The sequence below is a fragment of the Eubalaena glacialis genome, chromosome 5 (genome assembly GCF_028564815.1).
Source record: "Eubalaena glacialis isolate mEubGla1 chromosome 5, mEubGla1.1.hap2.+ XY, whole genome shotgun sequence".
NCBI lineage: Eukaryota > Metazoa > Chordata > Mammalia > Artiodactyla > Balaenidae > Eubalaena > Eubalaena glacialis.
In genome coordinates, this window is record NC_083720.1 from 107,913,737 (window position 1) to 107,933,290 (window position 19,554).

A 19,554-nucleotide genomic window follows, 5' to 3' on the forward strand; every position below is an offset into this window, starting at 1 on the left:
ATAACAGCAGGGGAACAAATACAGCTTCCTGAGATAAACTCTGAGGGCACGGTTCTCATGGAGTTGGGGACTTTAAGTGAAATATGATTGTCCGCAGGATTAAAATATGCTCAGGAGGAATCTGGTCCCCTAAAATCCAGGATGTCAGCAAGTATGCAACATGAACCATATTCTGATTCCATTGAAACTGCCATGCTGCGGATAATATTGCTGGTAAATTTCCCTACATGGGGATCAACCTCTGTAACTGGAAATTAGACAACTCTTGATAACATTTGTACCATCTTCTCTTGAGATTTATATTTGGCTTAGGTCCCTAGATAAGTGTTAGTATTTTGAATCTGTTAGCTTTATCTATATATTAAGTAGTAAAACCATATTTCGAGAATGTGCTAGTGGCATCATTTAATTGTCTTGACCATCTTTTCTGTTAGCATTCTTTATTGGATTTGAAAAATGTCAAGAAAAAATGGTGAACATGTATTGCTACTATGTGCCAGCCACTTTCCTAAGTGCTTTACATACTTAAACACTTGTAATTCTTCCAACAATGTCATAAATTACAGATGAGAAAATTGTGCAGATGAGGAAAACTGTGCAGATAAGGAAATTGAGGCAGGAAGAGGTTAAATATGTTGCCATGTCAATTAGTGTCAGAGTCAGAATTCCAGATCTGATGCCAGATCCCATGTGCATAACCACTGTGGATACTGCCTCTCAAGAGAGACAAGTAATTATTCTGAATATCTCATTAATGGGCCAAAATAACTACTTTAAAATGTGTTTTTAAAATCTCTTTTATTGCACAGACAATTATTACTGCAGATGTGCCTTCTCTTTGGGTGGGGGTATTGTGTCCTTCCTCAAGTGATCTATTTTAGGCACAGTTCCTTTCAGCTATACACCAAATAAAATGCTTTTCATACCCTCCCTCCATCACTAATTCCACACCCCCTCCATTTACCTGCTGTCTCCGTGTACCTGTTGTCTTCTTTATTCACAGGAGGATACACCTTAGATGTTTCTGCTTTTCCTCTCCTTGCTTCTGCCTCTGGCTGAACTGAGTTCCTCACTTTTATTTATTGCTGTTGTTCTGGTCTATATGCAGTTCTAATAAAAAGCATAGGTCAGTTGCCACAACACAGGCATTGTCCATGGCATTCTCATGAACAACTAATTACCTTAGATGACATCTAATAAATGTTTGTTGCATGCTTAATTCCAGAGGGAAGGGGAAACACAACAATAGCAATGAACTAAAAATGGTAGCTACTCCCATTGCTCTGGGAAATCATAATGAAACAGGATAGACTCAGTAGAAATAATTGCACAGATTGTCTTTAAATATGAAAAACAGCAATTTATAAACGTATTATTTGACATAGTCCTTGCTTCCAAGTACCTTTCTCAAAGAGGAAAGTGTCTATATTGATTAGAATTTGGATATCAGAGGATAGAGACTCTCTAGTGGTCCATACCTTTTATCAATATTATTTACTCAAATTTGAATCCCTGATAACAGTGTTTATATTCACATAGAACTTCTTTATCACTGCAGATAAAACATTAAACCTGCATTTGCCTGATTATAATTCCAACATTTTTGAGAATAAAATAATTTCACTCTGTTGACCAAGTAGATGCAAAATAAGCGCTAATTTTAACTGGAGTTAACTTAGAAGGTATAAAGTACCCTTCTTAAGAAACTCAGTGACCTGTATCTGGCTGGAGAAAACAGAACAAAACAAAAAACAAAAACCACATGACAGAATAAACTTAAGTAAACTTTGATAAAAAAAGAAAACTAGGGCCAAGTTCAGAATTACTTAAGGGAGATGAGAATCATTTTTTCCTGAATTGCATTTTAAGTCTTGCCTTTAAGCAGTGAGCTTTTGTAATTGAAAGCCATGAAGAAAAGATAAGCTTCAGAGTGGACACTGGGTCCAGCAGTTATGCAAGGTGTGATGAACAGAGTGGCCCCAAGTACAAAGCATTGCAATTGGCCTGTCCTGCTCCACAGGTGCCATGACTCATCCCGTATTATATATCATATGATTTGTTTCTCATTCATAACTGTTGTGTATACAAGGCTTTGAATATTTAGCAGGATTGTACCTGATGGCTATGACTTTGGCTTTGCAAATTGAAAAGAAGCCCATTAAGTGTGAAATTTTTAAGAGATAAACATCCTACCTGTGATGGACCAATATTATTGAAATACAGCCTCTATAAATGAAAGTTCAGGTATTAATTTGATTTTGTATTGAGACACAGCTTGTTGGTAATGGCCCTTAGCAGTCTTAAAGCCATCATGTCACTTGATCAAAAGGAGATTATTCATATTACAAAGTCCCATAAATTAAGGGTAGAGGTAGACAGAGAGATACATTAATTATGTAATTAGACAACATATATCAATTTATCCAACATGAAACTGCTGATCATTTTAGGTGCCTTATTTGATTTTAGTCTCTTCTTTTTTTGGATTTGGTCTCTCAAATGTTACAAAGATGATCTAAATGAAGACATTAAAGTAGCTACCTTGGACTTCCCTGGTGGCGCAGTGGTTAAGAATCCGCCTGCCAATGCAGGGGACACGGGTTCGAGCACTGGTCCGGGAAGATCCCACATGCCGCGGAGCAACTAAACCCGTGCGCCACAACTACTGACCCTGCACTCTAGAGCCCGTGAGCCATAACTACTGAGCCCACGTGCCACAACTACTGAAGCCCACATGCCTAGTGCCCGTGCTCCACAACAAGAGAAGCCACTGCAATGAGAAGCCCGCGCACCGCAATGAAGAGTAGCCCCCGCTCGCCGCAACTAGAGAGAGCTCGCACACAGCAACGAAGACCCAATGCAGCCAATAAATAAATAAATAAATAAATTTAAAACACATTGTTTCTCATTTAAAAAAAAAAAAAAGTAGCTACCTTAACATCTATAGGGAATCCCAGAGGATGTTGTTTTGTTTTATTTACCAAAGCTCCATTTTAGACTTACCTGTTACTAGTTTTCAAATGTGATCTAGAATGATTGTTCAGTAGAATATCTTCATTCAGTAGAGCATATTGCTGTATGTTCAGTAGAGTCTGTCTATTAAAAATTTACAGTGTTTCTTGATGAAAACATTCTCCTGACACTGCGGCTGTAGAAGTAAGAATAGTCTCTATCAATTCATTTGAATGTCTACATATTTGCACATTTTTAGCAGATAATTTGTGGTCAAAGACCAGAGAAAAGAGGCAACTTCTCCCACAAGTGATGTTTCTAGTAATTGAAAAAAGAGAAACAAAGTACACTGTAGTCTCCTGCAACCATAAATCCTTACTCTTGAAATGGGTTAGGTTGAGTCTCTATTAATACAGCTTCTAGGAGAGAGGGCCGATCCTTTGCGGGTTTTTTTTTTTTTTAACAGTGTGAAACTAGTCACTGAACATCAAATAGGATGGAGCTATATAACTTGGCACAGCTCTTTGTTTGTATTGGCCACACTGATACTTTTCCTCAGTCTCTTTTTATTCTTATATTTTGTTTACTTATTGGGCAGACTTTCAGGTCAAATTGTCAGGCAAGAAATCTTTCATTAATTATTCTATTCTAATTCAAGTTTATATCTCAAGGTTAGTGATTGAAAGTTGTATGAAATGTGTGAAGAGGAACTTTCTTTTCAACTTATAAAATGTTACTAAAATGATTTTCAAATGTGACAGGAAGAAGGGATCTTGCAATTCCCTTCTTTTTCCTAGTGAATTCAGTCATTCTAACACGTCTTTTTACTTCATATTGCTTCATATTCTTGAGAGAGAATGTATTGCAAAACTTTCTATTTAATTTCATGTCAGCTTTAAGACAACTGATATTTGGTTAATATGAATGGGAAACAATTTTAAATATTCAAAAACTATCATTTTAAGCTCTGTTGAAATAAGTACACATGTTTTTCAATATTAGTATAAATTTGGTTAAAATTTGTAGATTTCAAAATGCATGCCTGTGTGCTTTTCAGTATAAATTTTGACATATCCAAATTATGTTATTTACTAAAATAGGAAGTATGGGTAGATTTTTAAACTCTGAACTCAACTACTGATGCATCCTATTTTAAACAAATATACTGCATTACAAAGTTTCCTATTTCTCCCAGATGGGTATAAAAGTAGAGGATTTTTTTTTATCTTTAACAATCATTTCATGTAATTTCACATTTTTCAAGACAAGTTTTTCAAGGAGAAAGTAGTGATGGAAGACTTCTCTCTTTAGATTCTTTGAACACCAATAATTTGGGGCTTGTGTGTCATTGAGATGATAAAAATAATTACACTAGACTTTTATTTACCCAAATACAACCCCAAGAAGTGGTCATAGTGTCATTTCCATCTCACAGCAAAGGAAACAACTGAGTGTTACAGGGATTGAATTACTTCCCCAACTATCAAATAGCAGAGTCTGGGTCCAAACTCAATTGGCCTTGTGACCAAAGAGGCCAGGAGCTCTTAAGTTCTTGCTTAATCAACCCTCCTCAATTCAATTTTATAGCCTGCCAAGGAGCATCCTGCTGGTGCCTAGGCCTGTTTAACACTGCTGAATGAAATATGTTCCCTGAATGTGTTTTATAGATAGGTGTGCTAGGGTGAGGCCAGAGGAAGAAATTCTCAACACCATTTAACCAATGTTGGCTTTATGTATATTGCCATACAATATAAAATCTGCTGTATGTATACTGGACTTGTGTGTCCAGTTTCATTTGAAGAAAAAAATTCTAATAAAAACAAACAAAAATGAACAAATCAAACTATTGCTATAGTAAAATACAATTAATGATGATAACAGTAGTAAAATGTAATACCTGTATGGGGCTTATATAAGCCAGAAACTATTCCAGGTAATTCTTATTGTTACCCAATAAGATAAGTTCCATTATTCTCATTTCATAGATGAGGAAACTAAAGAGGTTAAATAATGACTTCTCCAAGGTCTTGGCTAGTAAAGAGTGCATTTGGAATCAGAACTCAGGCAGTCTGGCTCCCAAATCTGGGCTCTTAAACACTATGCTATGCAGCCTCTGGATTGTAAATAATTATAATAACATATATTCTCACTGTGTACCAAGCACTATTCTAAGTATTTACACCAAGCCTGTTTATGTGGCCCTTTCCCCATAGGTAAAAGAGACCAGAGAGAGCAGGAATATGTCTCTGAAACTACTGAATATTTTAGGTATAATAAAAAATGTGTTACCTGTTGAACGTATGTCCCATAGGTACTGTACTTGAGTGATTAAGAGGAGAGGCATATGTACCCCTCAAGAGGAATTTCAGAGTTTCTCTTTTGGAATAAATGCATAATTAACATCATTCAGGTATTCTGTGATGTGTTCTGTCCCCCAACCCTGACCCCACAGTTGAGTGCAGTGGAAAATAGATGGGAGTTTAAGGTCTGTCTTCACTCTATGTGTGCTTCAAGCTCTCTTTAATTTCTATGAGTTTAGAGCATAGGCTCTGGAGTCAGGACCTCTGGATTCAAATCCTGACTCTGTCCCTGTTACCCAGGTGACGCTAGGCAAGTTACTTAACCTGTTTTTCTCACTGGCTGCATCCACAGATGGGAAAGATTAACATTAGATACATCAGAGGGCTATGGTAAACAATGTGAAACATTTTTCTTGTGGTTATTACAAGACAATAAACGAAGTCCTCCTGGTCTTTGAAATGTACAAAACATAATGAAACTGCCACTTTACCTCAATTGGGTCCCATAAAATGAGAAGCAATAAAGAAAAACAAGTCAATTATTCCACGGTCATGAATTCAACCCATGAGGAGAACTGGCAAGGCACGTTATATACACATCAGCTGTGGCAAAAATAAGTCAACATTGTTTGTAAAAGGCCTGTGATGTCTGGATTACCAGCTGTCTGGAAAAAGGAGAACATAGCTTCCTTTTTTGTTTAATGTGGTCTGCCAGCCAGCTGGCATCAGGGGAAGAGGAAGGGAGCTCATGTTGATTGAACGAGTGTCTGTGCCAAGTGTATTGTGTAACTTGTCTCATTTGGTCCTCCCAGCTGGTTGGTAGGGTGGTATCAATACCCCTGATGTACACATGGAAGACAGACTTAGGGAGGTCAAATAACCCAGCCAAAAACCCACAGGTAGTAAATGGGATTCTGACTCCAAATTTAGTCAGGTCATGCCACTGGCTGCTTTATTTTTTTTTTTTAATTGAGGTATAGTTGATTTACAATGTTGTGTTAGTTTCTGGTGTACAGAAAAGTGACTGTTATACATATATACTCTTTTTCATGTTATTTCCATTATGGTTTATTACAAGTTATTGAATATAGTTCCCTGTGCTAAACAGTAGGACCTTGTTGTTTATCTATTTTATATGCAGTAGTTTGTATCTGCTAATCCCAATCTGCTAATTTATCCCTTCCCCCTTCTTTCCCCTTTGGTAACCATAAATTTGTTTTCTGTGGCCATTGACTGCTCTTGATAATGCTAAATATACTCATTGTTGACCAATTGGAGTTAGCAGTAAAAATAAAAAATTTCACATTAAGAAATACCACATTTCACATTAAGATATTTCAAAATTGTATAATCAACAAATATTTATTTATAAACGACCTCTAGTTTTTTCCTCATCCATAATTGACTCAAAAGCTTCTGGTGTCTTTCATTTCCCTTTTTGTTCTCGTCCTTTATAATTTTTCATATTTCTTCCTTATTACTAAGGTAAAAATGGAAAATTGTGGAAGGGATGAATATTATGTACCAAAGTAAGAAATTTTAAATGTATGAAAAAATTAAAATACATAGGGTTAAAAGTATACTAGACTTTTTTCTTGTAACTATCCGTAAGAAATCAACTCATGGACAAAGTGATAAATTTGTCATTATTGAGTCGAATATGCAAGTTACTATTAGAATTTTTGTGACTGCCTTTAAGTTTTTAGAAGATTAGATTGATGGTACAGTAAGATTTTCTATTTAGGTTAATGCTGCCATTAAAATGCTAGATTAGTCAGATAGCTCTTTTATTTTCTCTGTTTGTCTCGTAACATAAAAGAAGATTAACAGAATTAAAACTGCACCATTTGTCAGGAAACCTGCATTCTAGTTCTATGTTCTATTATTATCTGTGATTTATAGGTAAGGAAAAGTTAAATAGCTAGTAAGTGGCAGAGCTAATATCCAAATTCAAGATGCAAATAACAGAAGATCCAAAGGGGACTCATGATAAGAAAAATTTGATAGTAGATTCATAAATTTGGACTTGAAGTCTTTTTACTCATCCATTGTAGATCAGAAGGCAGTTGGTGGTTTTTAATCATTCTCTGAATAACTTGCAATTTCTTAGCTAATAAAATAATCAAATTTAAACCAAAGGGCAACAATGGCACCAGTGAAAAAGCTTGTGGTGAAGGGGGGCAAAAAAAAGAAGCAGGTCCTGAAGTTTACTCTTGACTCTACGCATCCTGTAGAAGATGGAATCATGGATGCTGCCAATTTTGAGCAGTTTCTTAAGGAAAGAATCAAAGTGAATGGAAAAGCTGGGAATCTCGGAGGAGGTGTTGTAACAACTGAAAGAAGCAAAAGCAAGATCACTGTAACTTCCGAGGTGACTTTTTCCAAAAGGTATTTGAAATATCTCACAAAAAAATATTTGAAGAAGAATAATCTCCGTGATTGGTTACGCGTAGTTGCTAACAGCAAAGAAAGTTACGAATTACGTTACTTCCAGATTAATCAAGATGAAGAAGAGGAGGAAGATGAGGATTGAAACTCAGTTATCTGGAGTATTTTGTATGAATTCTAAAATAAAATTTAGGAAACAAAATGGTGGGTTTCCTTGTATCTCTGCAGCGTGGATTGAACAGAACATTGGAAATCGCAGTGAAAGGGCTTCACGTGGGCTGCCACTCACTTATTTGTAATTAAACTCTTTTCTGCTTGAAAATTTCAATTCCTGTGGTAGAAATACCAAAATAGAAGGATAAGGCTCCTTCAAGGGAACTGACTACTGTTCAAGCAGGTGGATGAGGGCGTGGAGATGTGAGTTCAGTTAGTCACTATTTTACACAAAAAGGGGTGAGTCAGTTTCACCTGATACTTTTCTCAAAGACTGAGGAATACAAATGTGGGAACTCCTAATTCACTGAAAGCAGATCCAGTGACTTGTTTATGAGGTTCTCTTTTTGGGAAAGTGGCAATGTCGATAAAATGCAGGCTTCTGGGGCATTTGTCTTTTCATTTTCTGATTACAAATTACTCCACGTACACAGTTACTATGTATGTATATCCTTTTTCTTCCTGTAGAAATAAAACGTGGTCCTTTTGTGTCGCTGCATATTCTACTACCCCTCAGGAAAGGGTCTGGAGAGCGACTGTAAAAGTCACAGGTGTTCAATTAAGGAAAGGTCTACAAAATATGAATTTGTAAATAATCATTGTTTCTACAAGTCTTTGCACCAAACTGTCCCTTTGAACCCCACCAGGGGGAGCTGGAGATGAGGAATAGTGGAGCTTCCAAAGGTGGGTGTCGGTGAGGTTCCCTGGGGTCAGGATCAGAATCCCAGAGTTCTGGAGTCTTACCACGGGGGCAGGTGTGAAGGAGAGGGGCCTGGGAGACAGCTCAGGCTGAAGAGAAGTGTTGAGATGCCCAGAGAGTAGTCCCTTTCACACCATTTAGGCCACGGCTGGGCTTAAAAGTCATTCTACAAACTGACACGTTAAGCAGGGCCAAACTGAAAGGGGTTCCCACGATACTGGGGGCTCTGCTGCCATATGTGTAGAGGCTAGAGATCTGTGAAAGGTCATCAATGAGTTGTAAAAATGTGATTGTTGCTGACAGAATATCAAGAGTGACTTTGAGAAGAGACCCTGATGCCTTATGGTGCCCTCCTAAAATCTGAATTCTACAGGACTGTCTGCATTGTCTTAAGATTACATTGTATCAAATTCATGTTTCTCAAGAGCTTGCCTAGGGCTCATTTCCACACCTGAAATTCTTGTGCTCTTGCTAGTTGCACAGCTGGAAATTAAATGTTTTGAGTCGTACCTTGGCTCCAATTTAACATTTGGTGCTCCTTGGGTTGAATTTAATATACTAAGGCTTTGCAATTTCATTTGTGGTAAAGGCTCTAGCATTTTCTATTTCTATGCAAATTTCTTGAAGCAGAATTGTTTGCATGTTTCTCTGCCCTAGAGAAAGCAGTGTTTCTTTCAAATTTAACTGAGGCATCAGTTGCTCTTTGGTACTGTCCATTACCATGATTATTAACTTTGTTAGCAGGTTTGTGACTTGGGTTTGCAAATTTTACTTGTTTGTTGCATTGATGTTCCCTTGTAGTAATTCTTAGTTTGGTTGTAAAAAAATTAGCCCTGGGTTGAAATTAGCATATAAATTTTTTTTTAAAACTATTCCCAGAATTTAAAACTTGTAATAAAATTGAAGATAAAAGATTTTTCTATGCCTTTTTGAACTCTTGTATTTTGACTTTTGATCACATTTTATATTAAAGTGGCTAACACATGGCTAAAAAAAAAAATTTAAACCAAAGAATACCAATATTGCTTGACTATTAATTCCAGCTGATGGGATAAATATGAATTTAGAGATTGGTGTATAATAAGAATAAGAAAAGAAATAATGATTCTTTATATATAACGTTATATTTTAAGATAATTTCTCACCAATACAAATTTGTGTATATTCATGGAGAGACATTTTTATGGAAAGTTTGTTCATTCAAATCTAAACCTTTCTCATGAGTCAACATTTTTCTTGTGATTTTTGTTAATACTCGGGGGAAACATTTTTTAACATGCTTTGTTTTGTAGAATTAATAGTGCAATATTGAATATGACATGGAAGATATTACAGTGCTATTAGATTTGTAAAATATGCAACTGTAATTAGAGTAAACTTCAGTTGTTTTCAGGATAAAAATTGTTCTACATTGTTTTGCATTCCTACAATGGACATAAGATATGTATGTGAGTGTACACACATGCACACGAGTGTGCAAACATGTGTGTGCAAGTGTTGTGCAAGTTGTGCCTGAGCGGGGTAGAGTAGGGGATGTGTGTACTGATAGTGGTCTTTAAAGACAGAGCAAAACATTCCTTTTTATTAGATTACATATATATTGAACTTAGCACATTAAGATTTAAAACACTAAGATCAATAGAGATCAAGCAGCTGGCTAAAGTCACATGGCTAGTAAGTGGCAGGGTCCCATTCTAACTCAAGTCTGTCTTCCTCTCAAACTATAGAAACATTAATGTATACATTCATGTAATGCATTACTGTATATCTGTGTACATATTTTGAAACTTAAATACAATATTTGCATTTGCTTCCTTAGGATTTTTCTCTACTTTTAATATTCCCTCTCCTTTCAATACAAGTTTTGCTTAAACACGCTTAAGGCATAGCAGTATTTCTCATCAGCATCCACCTCATTCAGGGAGAAGTAGAAGCGCAACCTTATAAGTTAAATAAATAATAAATGCTGAATTGTGAATTGAAAGCTCCCACTTACATTAACAGAGTTAAAAATTAAGTAAAAAAACAACATTTTCCGTTGGTGGGTATTGGGAGGGTTACACTAGGACTCGTTTTTTCTAAACAGCACAAATTTCAAAGTCATTAGAAAGGTTTATTTAGCTACTAAGAATATGTAAAGATTTATTGGTGATTACACTTTTTAAAGTAAAAACATAGGATCTTTTTATATTTCTGGTTATTATTTCCTTTTTTTATGGAATGTCACTGACATTGCTAGAAGGCAAAAAAACACAAAACTGCCTTCTTACAGCAACTTGTCTTCACCCTCTGCCCTGCTCTCTGTGAGTTAAGAGGATGGGGAACCCCATTTCACCATCACAGGTCAGGATTTTTGATTAATGATGCTTTTTGTTGAGAGATACTACTTTAATATCTTACCTTTTGCTTCTCCTGTAGAATGAGTCAGACAGTACAGCATAAGTCATCATTAGGATTGGGGAAGTGCTTTTTTGAAGTCAACACTTTTACATTTCCTATTGGAATAACAATAAAACAATCAATTAATTACCACTTAATGGTAATGGGTTCATTCTCACATATCACAGGGTGGCTATTAACCAACTTTCACTCTACCCTGTTACCTTGCATAAAGATAATTTGTCAGGATTCCAATACTGTATTTATTACCACGCTGTGGGTCTCAGAAAAATTGATTTCTGGCCTTTTAATTAGGAAAAGCAATAAGCAAACAGATTTGTACAGTTTGATATCTGAAATATAGTTAAATAGAAAGCTACCTTTCAGTCAAAGGACCACCTTTAAAACTATTGCATTATTTTCATTATTTATGTTTCAGGATAAGATATCACAGCAAGATTTACAATAGTTTTACCACCATTTTGTAGCTTACAAAGGCTAGAATATAATTCAGCCAAAGTAAATCTAAATCCATACGTTCTTTCGAAAGATCTTAGATGCCAGCTGGTTCTAGAAACAAAAGGGGGAATTTTGAGGGTACATCCATTTATGAACTATGTTGGGAATTTCTAGGTATCATATTTCTACTAAAACTTTCGGAGTACATGCAAAGACTTCCACCAGTAAATTTTTATAACAATATAATACTTCAATATCTAGATTTTATTCTTCACTTGATCTGCAATAAATATCTAATAAGAAAGATTAAAGTAAAGTATCGTCTGATTATTTTGAATCCCCAGAAAATTTGCCTGACTTATTTTTTCATTCATTTAACAAATATCTGTTCATTTGTATTATGTGATAAGTACTATTCTGAGTACTGGGAATATTGCAGTGAATCAAACTGACAAACTCTTTGTCCTCAATAATCTTACATTATAGCTACCAGAAGATATATAATTACAGTATATTGTATGTATAAACAATGCTTAATAAGATAAATGTAAAGCATGCCAGGCAGCAAGGGCTATAAAGAAAGATATAGCAGAGGCAGAGAAAAAGAGCACAGAGTGGGTGGAGCAGGGTACTATTTTATGTAGAATTATCAAGATACACCTCTCTGAGGCAAATTGTGAACCAAAGCCTAAGGGAGGTTGCTGTGTAATGAGCTGTTCAAACAGAGGAAATGGCAGATGGATAGGTTCAGATGTGAGACTGTACTTGGCCAGTTGGAGGAACTGCAAGGAAACCTGTTTGGGGGCAGACGAGGTCAAAGATTAGGGCACATGTAGCGTCCTCATTGGCTAAGGAAGTGATGATCTGTTTATTCACAGCATTAGAGCTTAGGGTTCAGGATATGGTGGTATTTGGTGGGTCACACTGCCAAGGACCCAATCACCCATCCCTCAAGTTGCAGGTTTAGTAGTTTAATGTATCTCAATGCTGCAGAAGAATTATGTTTATTTTTCAGATGAAGACATCTCACAATAAGTGAATCTAGGTATGTTATACATGATTACATAGTTAGTAAACGGCAGAGCTGGTAGCCTCATCTATGTTCTATAACTTTTCTCCCAGTTCACCACACTGTCTCTGCAGTGAGGCAAATCTGCTATGTCCAGGTCTATACCCCAAATCAGAAAAACGTGGGCTGACCAATGAAATGTCTCCCATTTGTCAGTTTGTTCATATGAGATACAAAATATCCAAATTGTATATTTATATACAGGAAGACAATGACATGAAATGAGGACTGCTACAGAAATCCTGTCTACATGAACTGAAATCTCAGAGGCAACATATAATGGTCAGCATTTTCAACACACTTGACAAATGGCATTTTGAATTTACAAAATTGAAAAACTAGAAAATTACATTCCTATGGACTAGAGACTTATAAACACAATTTAGACTCAAGGGCCTTTGTAGATAATGGTTCTGGTGTGTTGTTAGCTGGTGTAAATTCAGCAAAAAAAAAAAAAATTATGATAAGGAGGAAAGTTCTAAGAGTAACATATTGGTCAGCTTTGTCTTGGGGAAATTATTTCTTCCCTTTTCCCAACTTTCCCACTTTACTTATAAAATGAAGGTGTTATAAAACATTATCTCTAAGTCTTCAAGGCTCCCTGTGGAAAGTTCCAAAATTATATAAATCCATTCATTTCTTGCTCCTTTATTTCTCTCTTTTCCTTTAGCCTACAAAGCCCAGAAGACTTGTAGTTCAGTGACTGGGTTTCTTCCACCAGGTCCAAAGTGGAACTGGTGTTTATGCTGAGCCAGTGAGTGAGCTCAGACATCTCGTATGCACTTGGTCCCTGGAGTTCTGCCACTTGAAATGGTATTTTCAGGGATGACTTCACAGTATAGGAAACAGATACTCAGCCATGCTCATCATTAGATCCAGCACCTAACAGGCAGCATTTCTAAGAGAAAAACAACAACAACACTTCATACCTTTAAAGTTCTGGGGTTGCCCTAAGAACAAGGGACTATTTACTGGACATTATGCTTTTCAAGGTCCTAGCTTTATGTTAACTTTGTTTTGTTCTTATAGCAGTAGTACCAGGTGACCAGGTGTCATCTCCTTTGTGTGAAGCCTACCACTATCACTCCTGAGGATTGCAACTAATATCTAATATTGGTGGACCTCTTTCCATTTTGAAAAACAATTTCCTATGTGCCATCTCATGAAATATTCACAGTAGCTCTGTGAGTTTGTTTGTATTAAATTATTAGCCCAATGTGATCAAACATTATTTATGTATACATGTGTGTATGTAAGAAAGTGTGAGACACTGAGCCAAAGACCAACTAAGTTCTTCAGACTCTAAATCTACTCTTCTCTAAACCACAGAAAATCTAAACCTGAAGTGTTGGAACCAAACTTGACTAGGGCACACAGGAAAAAGGCTCTGTGAAATTAAGCCTAGACATACTGATCCTATATTTGAGTGAGAGTGATCAAATATAGAATCAGCTTAATTAGACAGAGTCTAATAGCCTACCTGAAGAATCTGAGATTCCCATGATGTTTATACTCCGTGTAGAAAAGTAGGATGCTGAGAAGTTTGCCATTCCCTCAGCCTGGCTTTGAAATTGGCCTCTAGAAGTGATGTGCTATTCACGCACAATTCTCTTTTGGACATGTGTTTAGGTTTCTCTTGAGTGAAACCAGGAGTGGAATGGCTGAGTAATTTGCTAAGTGTATTTTTAACTGTGTGAGAAATTGAGCAAGTGTTTTCCAAGTGATTTGCACCATTTTATATTCTCACTAGTATACATGAGAGTTCCAGTTGCTTCACATCTCTGCTACCACTCGGTAATGTCAGTTTGTTTTTTAAAATTTTGGTTATTCTAGTGGGTACTTAGTGGAATTTCATTGTGGTTTTAATCTGATTTTCTCTGATGACTAATAACATTAAGTATCTGTTTATGAACTTTCTGGCCTTTCATATATCTTCTTTTGTTTACTGTTCACATATTTTCCTAATTCATTTGAAGGAGCTTATTATCTCCTCATTAATGTGTTGTACAAATTCTTTATATATTATGGACAGAAGTCTTTTTTTAGATAGATGTATGTGTTGTGAATATTTTCTCTCAATATGGAGCTTGCCTTTTTGTTTACTTAACCATGTCTTTCTAAGAACAAAAGTTTAATTTTGATGAGTTCTAATTTACAAATATGTCTATGTATTAGAAAATTTACTGAAATGAAAATAAAGTTATTATTTACTAGAAAAGCCATATGTATAGAAGGATCTCATTTTGGTTAAAAAACATCCTTATGTAGATAGATATAGATAGATATACAGAGATAAAGATCTGATGTTTTAATTTTTTTAGTCTTGCTTATCAGCACTTCCTTTTTACAATGCATGTGTCATGCTTTTGTAATAATAAAAGGGTTTTTTTAAAGAAATTATGTAAAATAAGAAGTGAAAGGATCTTTCTTGTTCTTCCCTTCCAAACCTACTCTTAATACTAAGCTCTCTTAACATTTTAGTACATTTTTCTATGACTGCTTTTATGTATACTCATAATATTTCAAAAAATATGATTATACTGTACTTTTTTTGGCAATTTACTTTTTAAAATTTAACATATCATGCACCTCTCATAGATTTAGATACATCAAAAAATAGTTATTATTCCCCCTTTGCTGGATACATAGATTGTTCCCATTTCTGTTGTGCTATTATAAGCAATGGCTCAATTAGCATTCTGGAATGAACATGTTTAAGAAATCAACATTCAGCAGGTATTTATTGAACATTTGTGCTGGTCTCTGTTCTAGACACTGAAGATACAGTAGTGAGCAGAGCAAACTTTCTGCTCTTCAGGAATTTACTAGTACAGGGTAATGAGCAAAAGCCATTAGCAAGAACAAGCTTCCTTGATATTTCAAGGCTGTGAGGAAAGCAGAAATAAGGTGATTTCATAAATATTTACTTTCATTTCACAAACTACAAGAAAAAAAAAGCCTGTCATGAATACAAAGTAAATGCATAATGTAACAAGTGAGATTACCAGAATAAGAGTATTGGAATAGAATACTCCCTCTCTGGAAACAATGGAATGCATTGCATATACTCCATTTCTTACTGTTTGTTCATTTAAGAATAAGAAAAGTATGGGTTATAAATTCAAATTTATCATCATGATCAGTTATTACATATATATGTTATTATATATGTATATATATTTCCTAGAATCCATTTACTCTCCCTCGTAATGCTTCATTTCCTATTCAGAAATTATCTCTGTGCAGTTTTAGTGGTAGGAAAATTCTAGGTTTACACCTTTTCTTAAAGAAGCAAAAGGCATTAGATCCTTATTGCCTCAGTCCAGTAGAGACAGAGAGTAGGCACATGGATTTATTTTGACCAATTTGGTGCTTTCTCTCAGTTGTAAGATACACAGGATAGAGAGAAACAGTTGGAAAGTTCACATTTGAACAGTGATTGCAGAGGACACCATAGAAGCTGGCTACTGTGGTAGGCTGAGTACTGCGACTCTGGATCTCTGCTTTTTATTTTTATTTAATTACTTTTCTAGCCCTCTGAAACTCTGAAGCCTGGTCCTTAGCCTCCCATTGATTCTGAGCTCATAACATATTCTAATAATTATCCTTTTGATTAAATTAGTCATTTTTAAAAATCTCCTTTGCTTGAAATTAAGAGCTTTAAGTGGAACCAATATTACTTTTAACTTTGTCTTCAGCACCTACCACAAAATAAGTTCCTCCTTACAACAAGAGTTGTGAGAAATATAGAATAAATAGAACAGACATATAGAAACATGTCCCTCTTCAATTACACATTCATTCACGTAACATTCAAGAAATATTATTAAATGCCTGCTGCACAAAGCACTGACTAAGCTTTGGGGAGCAAGGGAGACAACTCTAACATTTATGAAACAAGAGCAAGGCAACAGGGGTACATTAGTTGGTCTTCAGACCCCTGAACTCATATTAGATGACCAGTGCCTGCATATGGTATTTTACTCAATTGATATTCCTTTACTATTTATTTAAGCCAGTTTATTATTCATAATGATGTTTTCTACCACTTCATTTTGAAATTCCTCACTTTTTCCATAACAGGATACCAGTAAATGGTGCCTGGTGGTAATCAGATCAATATTTTCGTCTTCTGACCCTTCGCTGCAGTAGCATTTGCCTGAAAATGAGTAAATGCTTTGTGCAGCTAAGCGGCGTTCATGCAGAGGGAGTTCAATAACTTAACACAGAGCAATTCATGCAAAAGCAGGAAAATAAAACGATATCTGGTCTGTTACGGCTCCCCGGTTGGTTTTGCCTCTGTGGACAGGGTGATTCCAAGAAACAATGTCATGGAAAAGAAGGAATGGGAAAAGCCAGCATTCCAGGCAGAAAGGAGACCTTTGTAGAAACAGTAGTTGGCATAGTGCCTTGAGGGTCTGAAGGGACCTGGAAGAGTTTCTTTTACCTGGAGAGAGTGAAAGGTTGCAGCTGGTGAAAATAAAAAATGAATGAATCTAAAGAAATGTATAGATACCAGATATTAAAGAGTCTTTTACACCAAAAAGAATGAGTCTCAAGTCATTCAAGCAATCCATAAATTCATAGCCTCTGCTACCACACACTTTGAGGTCTTAGGGAAAGCTTTTTCCTTCTTTCACATGTTACTGCAGGCCTTTGTGGTCATTAAAACATAGTTTGACCTCCTGCCATCGGGAAAAAAATGAGGGGTGGAGATCTGACACCTACCTCATCGTGCGCTTGCAAACACACACACACACACGCATACACACGCACTCACACATGATCCCCTTGTGCTTTATGCTCTAATTGAGAACAGCTTGGTCTTGGTCTTTGGTCAGTTCCTCAGCCATGAGCTATGAAAGACTGGACATTCCCTCAGACATCCCTTGAGAGTTATTTCATAAACTTTTGACATCAGAACCTTAAAGAGATTTTCTTAAAGAATGTTCACTTAGGGACAAAGATGGAAAATGGTCATAGAACAATAGATAATCTTGGCAGATAAAAATAAAAGTCCTTGCTAAGTGCCAGGATATTTTAGAAATAAGAGTAGATTGTTTAAATTCATGATGAACTTTACAGCCTAACTGCTGAAATATTCTCTCTTTATAGCTAGGAAGTGTAGTTCCATGTGGTTTTTTCTCTCCAGATATTTAATGTGAGATTTAGGTCTTAGCATCTCCACAGACCCATGCTAAGAGCTAGGGTTGTGGTGGCGAGTGAAGTTTCCGGGCCAGCACTACATATGTCTAAACTTTACAGAAGGCGGGTTCATATATATTGATACCTGGACTATTTTAACTGACAGATTCTCCCAGCTTACTGTACCCTGGAGTTCTAGCTTTCCATTTCATTTAAGAGCCTTGGCTTACTAATGAGGCCATTTTTGCAGCAAACAGGAAGAGGGAGCAAGGAGGACAGCCCTCCTTTTGAACTTCCCTAGTTATCTTTTAGTCTCTTTACCACCATATCAAAGTGGTAAACCGAAGTTTCAGAGCTTGCAGTTTTAAAAAATTCAAGCTTTCTCCCTAGAGGGAGAGTGTCATTCTGCCTGATATTAACTGGGCAAAGCTTTCTGATAAGCATAGTGCCCTTAAGCAGCCTTTAATATTTAATGATGGTATCATAGAGGTATTGACTTGAGAGTAAACAATAAATTATAAAAACACCCAGAAGCTCATGTCAGATGAATCAGAACAATTGATTTTCTTTTTAAACATGAGCTTGCCGTGGGAAGTATTTTAATATGGCAGAAACAGGGCCAAGAAGTCGAGATTTAGAATGAATGAGGCGTGGAAGATGAATTACAGGACAAGGTGCTAACTATGGAGAATATAAAAAGCAAGTGTGTAGAGAGGTAGGGGGAAGCAGGGTGACTTGTTGAAATATGGTGCCCTGTGAGGACACATTGACATATGAAAACATGGAAGATGCCAAGAGGGAACTGCAATTTACAGAGATTGTCTCTGCAAAAACCAGCTATTAAGTACACATGATATTGTTGGGACATCTCTTCATTATGGTTTAATATTAAACTTGTCAGCCCCCTTAGCCAGGGACAGCTCTTCAACCATTTATTGCAGGATCCATTATGGTTGAATCACCAGCATAATAGTCCGAACGGACTGGAGGCTTTTATTTCATGTGTCTCTGCAAAACCCAAGGCTGGCTTAGAATAGATGACTTCACTTTGAATGAAGCACCAATTACTACAGGAAAGTAAACATCAAACATAACTGGAGTTCCTGAGGACTGGACAACCGTAAAGTGATGAATGATTAGGAGTGGATTTAATATTGTACCCTAGGTGCAATACAAAATAATTTGTCAATCACCAGTGGAATGAAGGTGGGCATTATGGAAGGCAATTGCTGACATCCATCTTATCTTTTCATTTGTTATTAAAATGAATCATGAGAGTCACTCTTCCTACTCATATTTTGTGAGCAGGTTGCTTATTAATATTATTAAATCTTTCCTTGCTAGTTTGAATAAAATGCTTTGGAAGGAATGCATTATGTTTAATATTGTTTTGCTCAGACCCATTTGTCAGTATTTCATATCTATTTTATTCCTCTATATTTTCTTGTTTCCTTATAAGAATACCTGTCATTCTGCGTGCGCACACACGCACTCAGACACAACTCTCTCCCACTTCACTAGATTAGGTGATTTCCTTTTGTAGATGGTAAACCCAGAGCACAAAAAGGGAAAGAATTGCCTCGGGCCAGATACTGTTTTACCAACCTAACAAAAATAAAAATGTCAAAATTAAACATAAAACCGACTATGAATCTGTCTTGTTATTCAGCTAGCTCTTGCTGGTGACAATATTTTTCCCATTATTTATTTGGTGTACTTTTGCAAGATTTACATTTTGGTGATCAACCCCTTCCCCGTAAAAGAAAAGGTCTTATGTGAAGTAGGACAGGAAAAGATTAGATGCTATGCTGTGGGGGCTATATAACCCGCGTCATTGTGCAAGTTTCTTTACTCAAAATAGAGATTTTGCAGATGTTACTCTTATCCTTCAGCATTCCTTATTTCTATGCTGGAACTTCTCTGGCCCAGTGATCACCAGTTTTGTCCTG

At 36.2% G+C, this 19,554-nt stretch overlaps 2 protein-coding genes across 7 annotated transcripts in view; both read left to right on the forward strand.

Moving 5' to 3' along the window:
- ARHGAP24 (Rho GTPase activating protein 24) overlaps window positions 1-19,554 on the forward strand; it is a 521,847-nt gene that overhangs the window by 365,461 nt on the left and 136,832 nt on the right. The window lies entirely within an intron of this gene.
- LOC133092737 (large ribosomal subunit protein eL22-like) lies at window positions 7,399-7,806 on the forward strand. The gene has a single exon (XM_061192477.1). It carries the CDS (start codon window positions 7,399-7,401, stop codon window positions 7,783-7,785), a length of 387 nt encoding a protein of 128 aa, XP_061048460.1. The 3' UTR covers window positions 7,786-7,806.

Coding starts and splice junctions, on each gene's coding strand:
- LOC133092737 (XM_061192477.1), top strand. CDS start 7,399: ATGGCACCAGTGAAAAAGCTTGTGGTGAAGGGGGGCAAAAAAAAGAAG.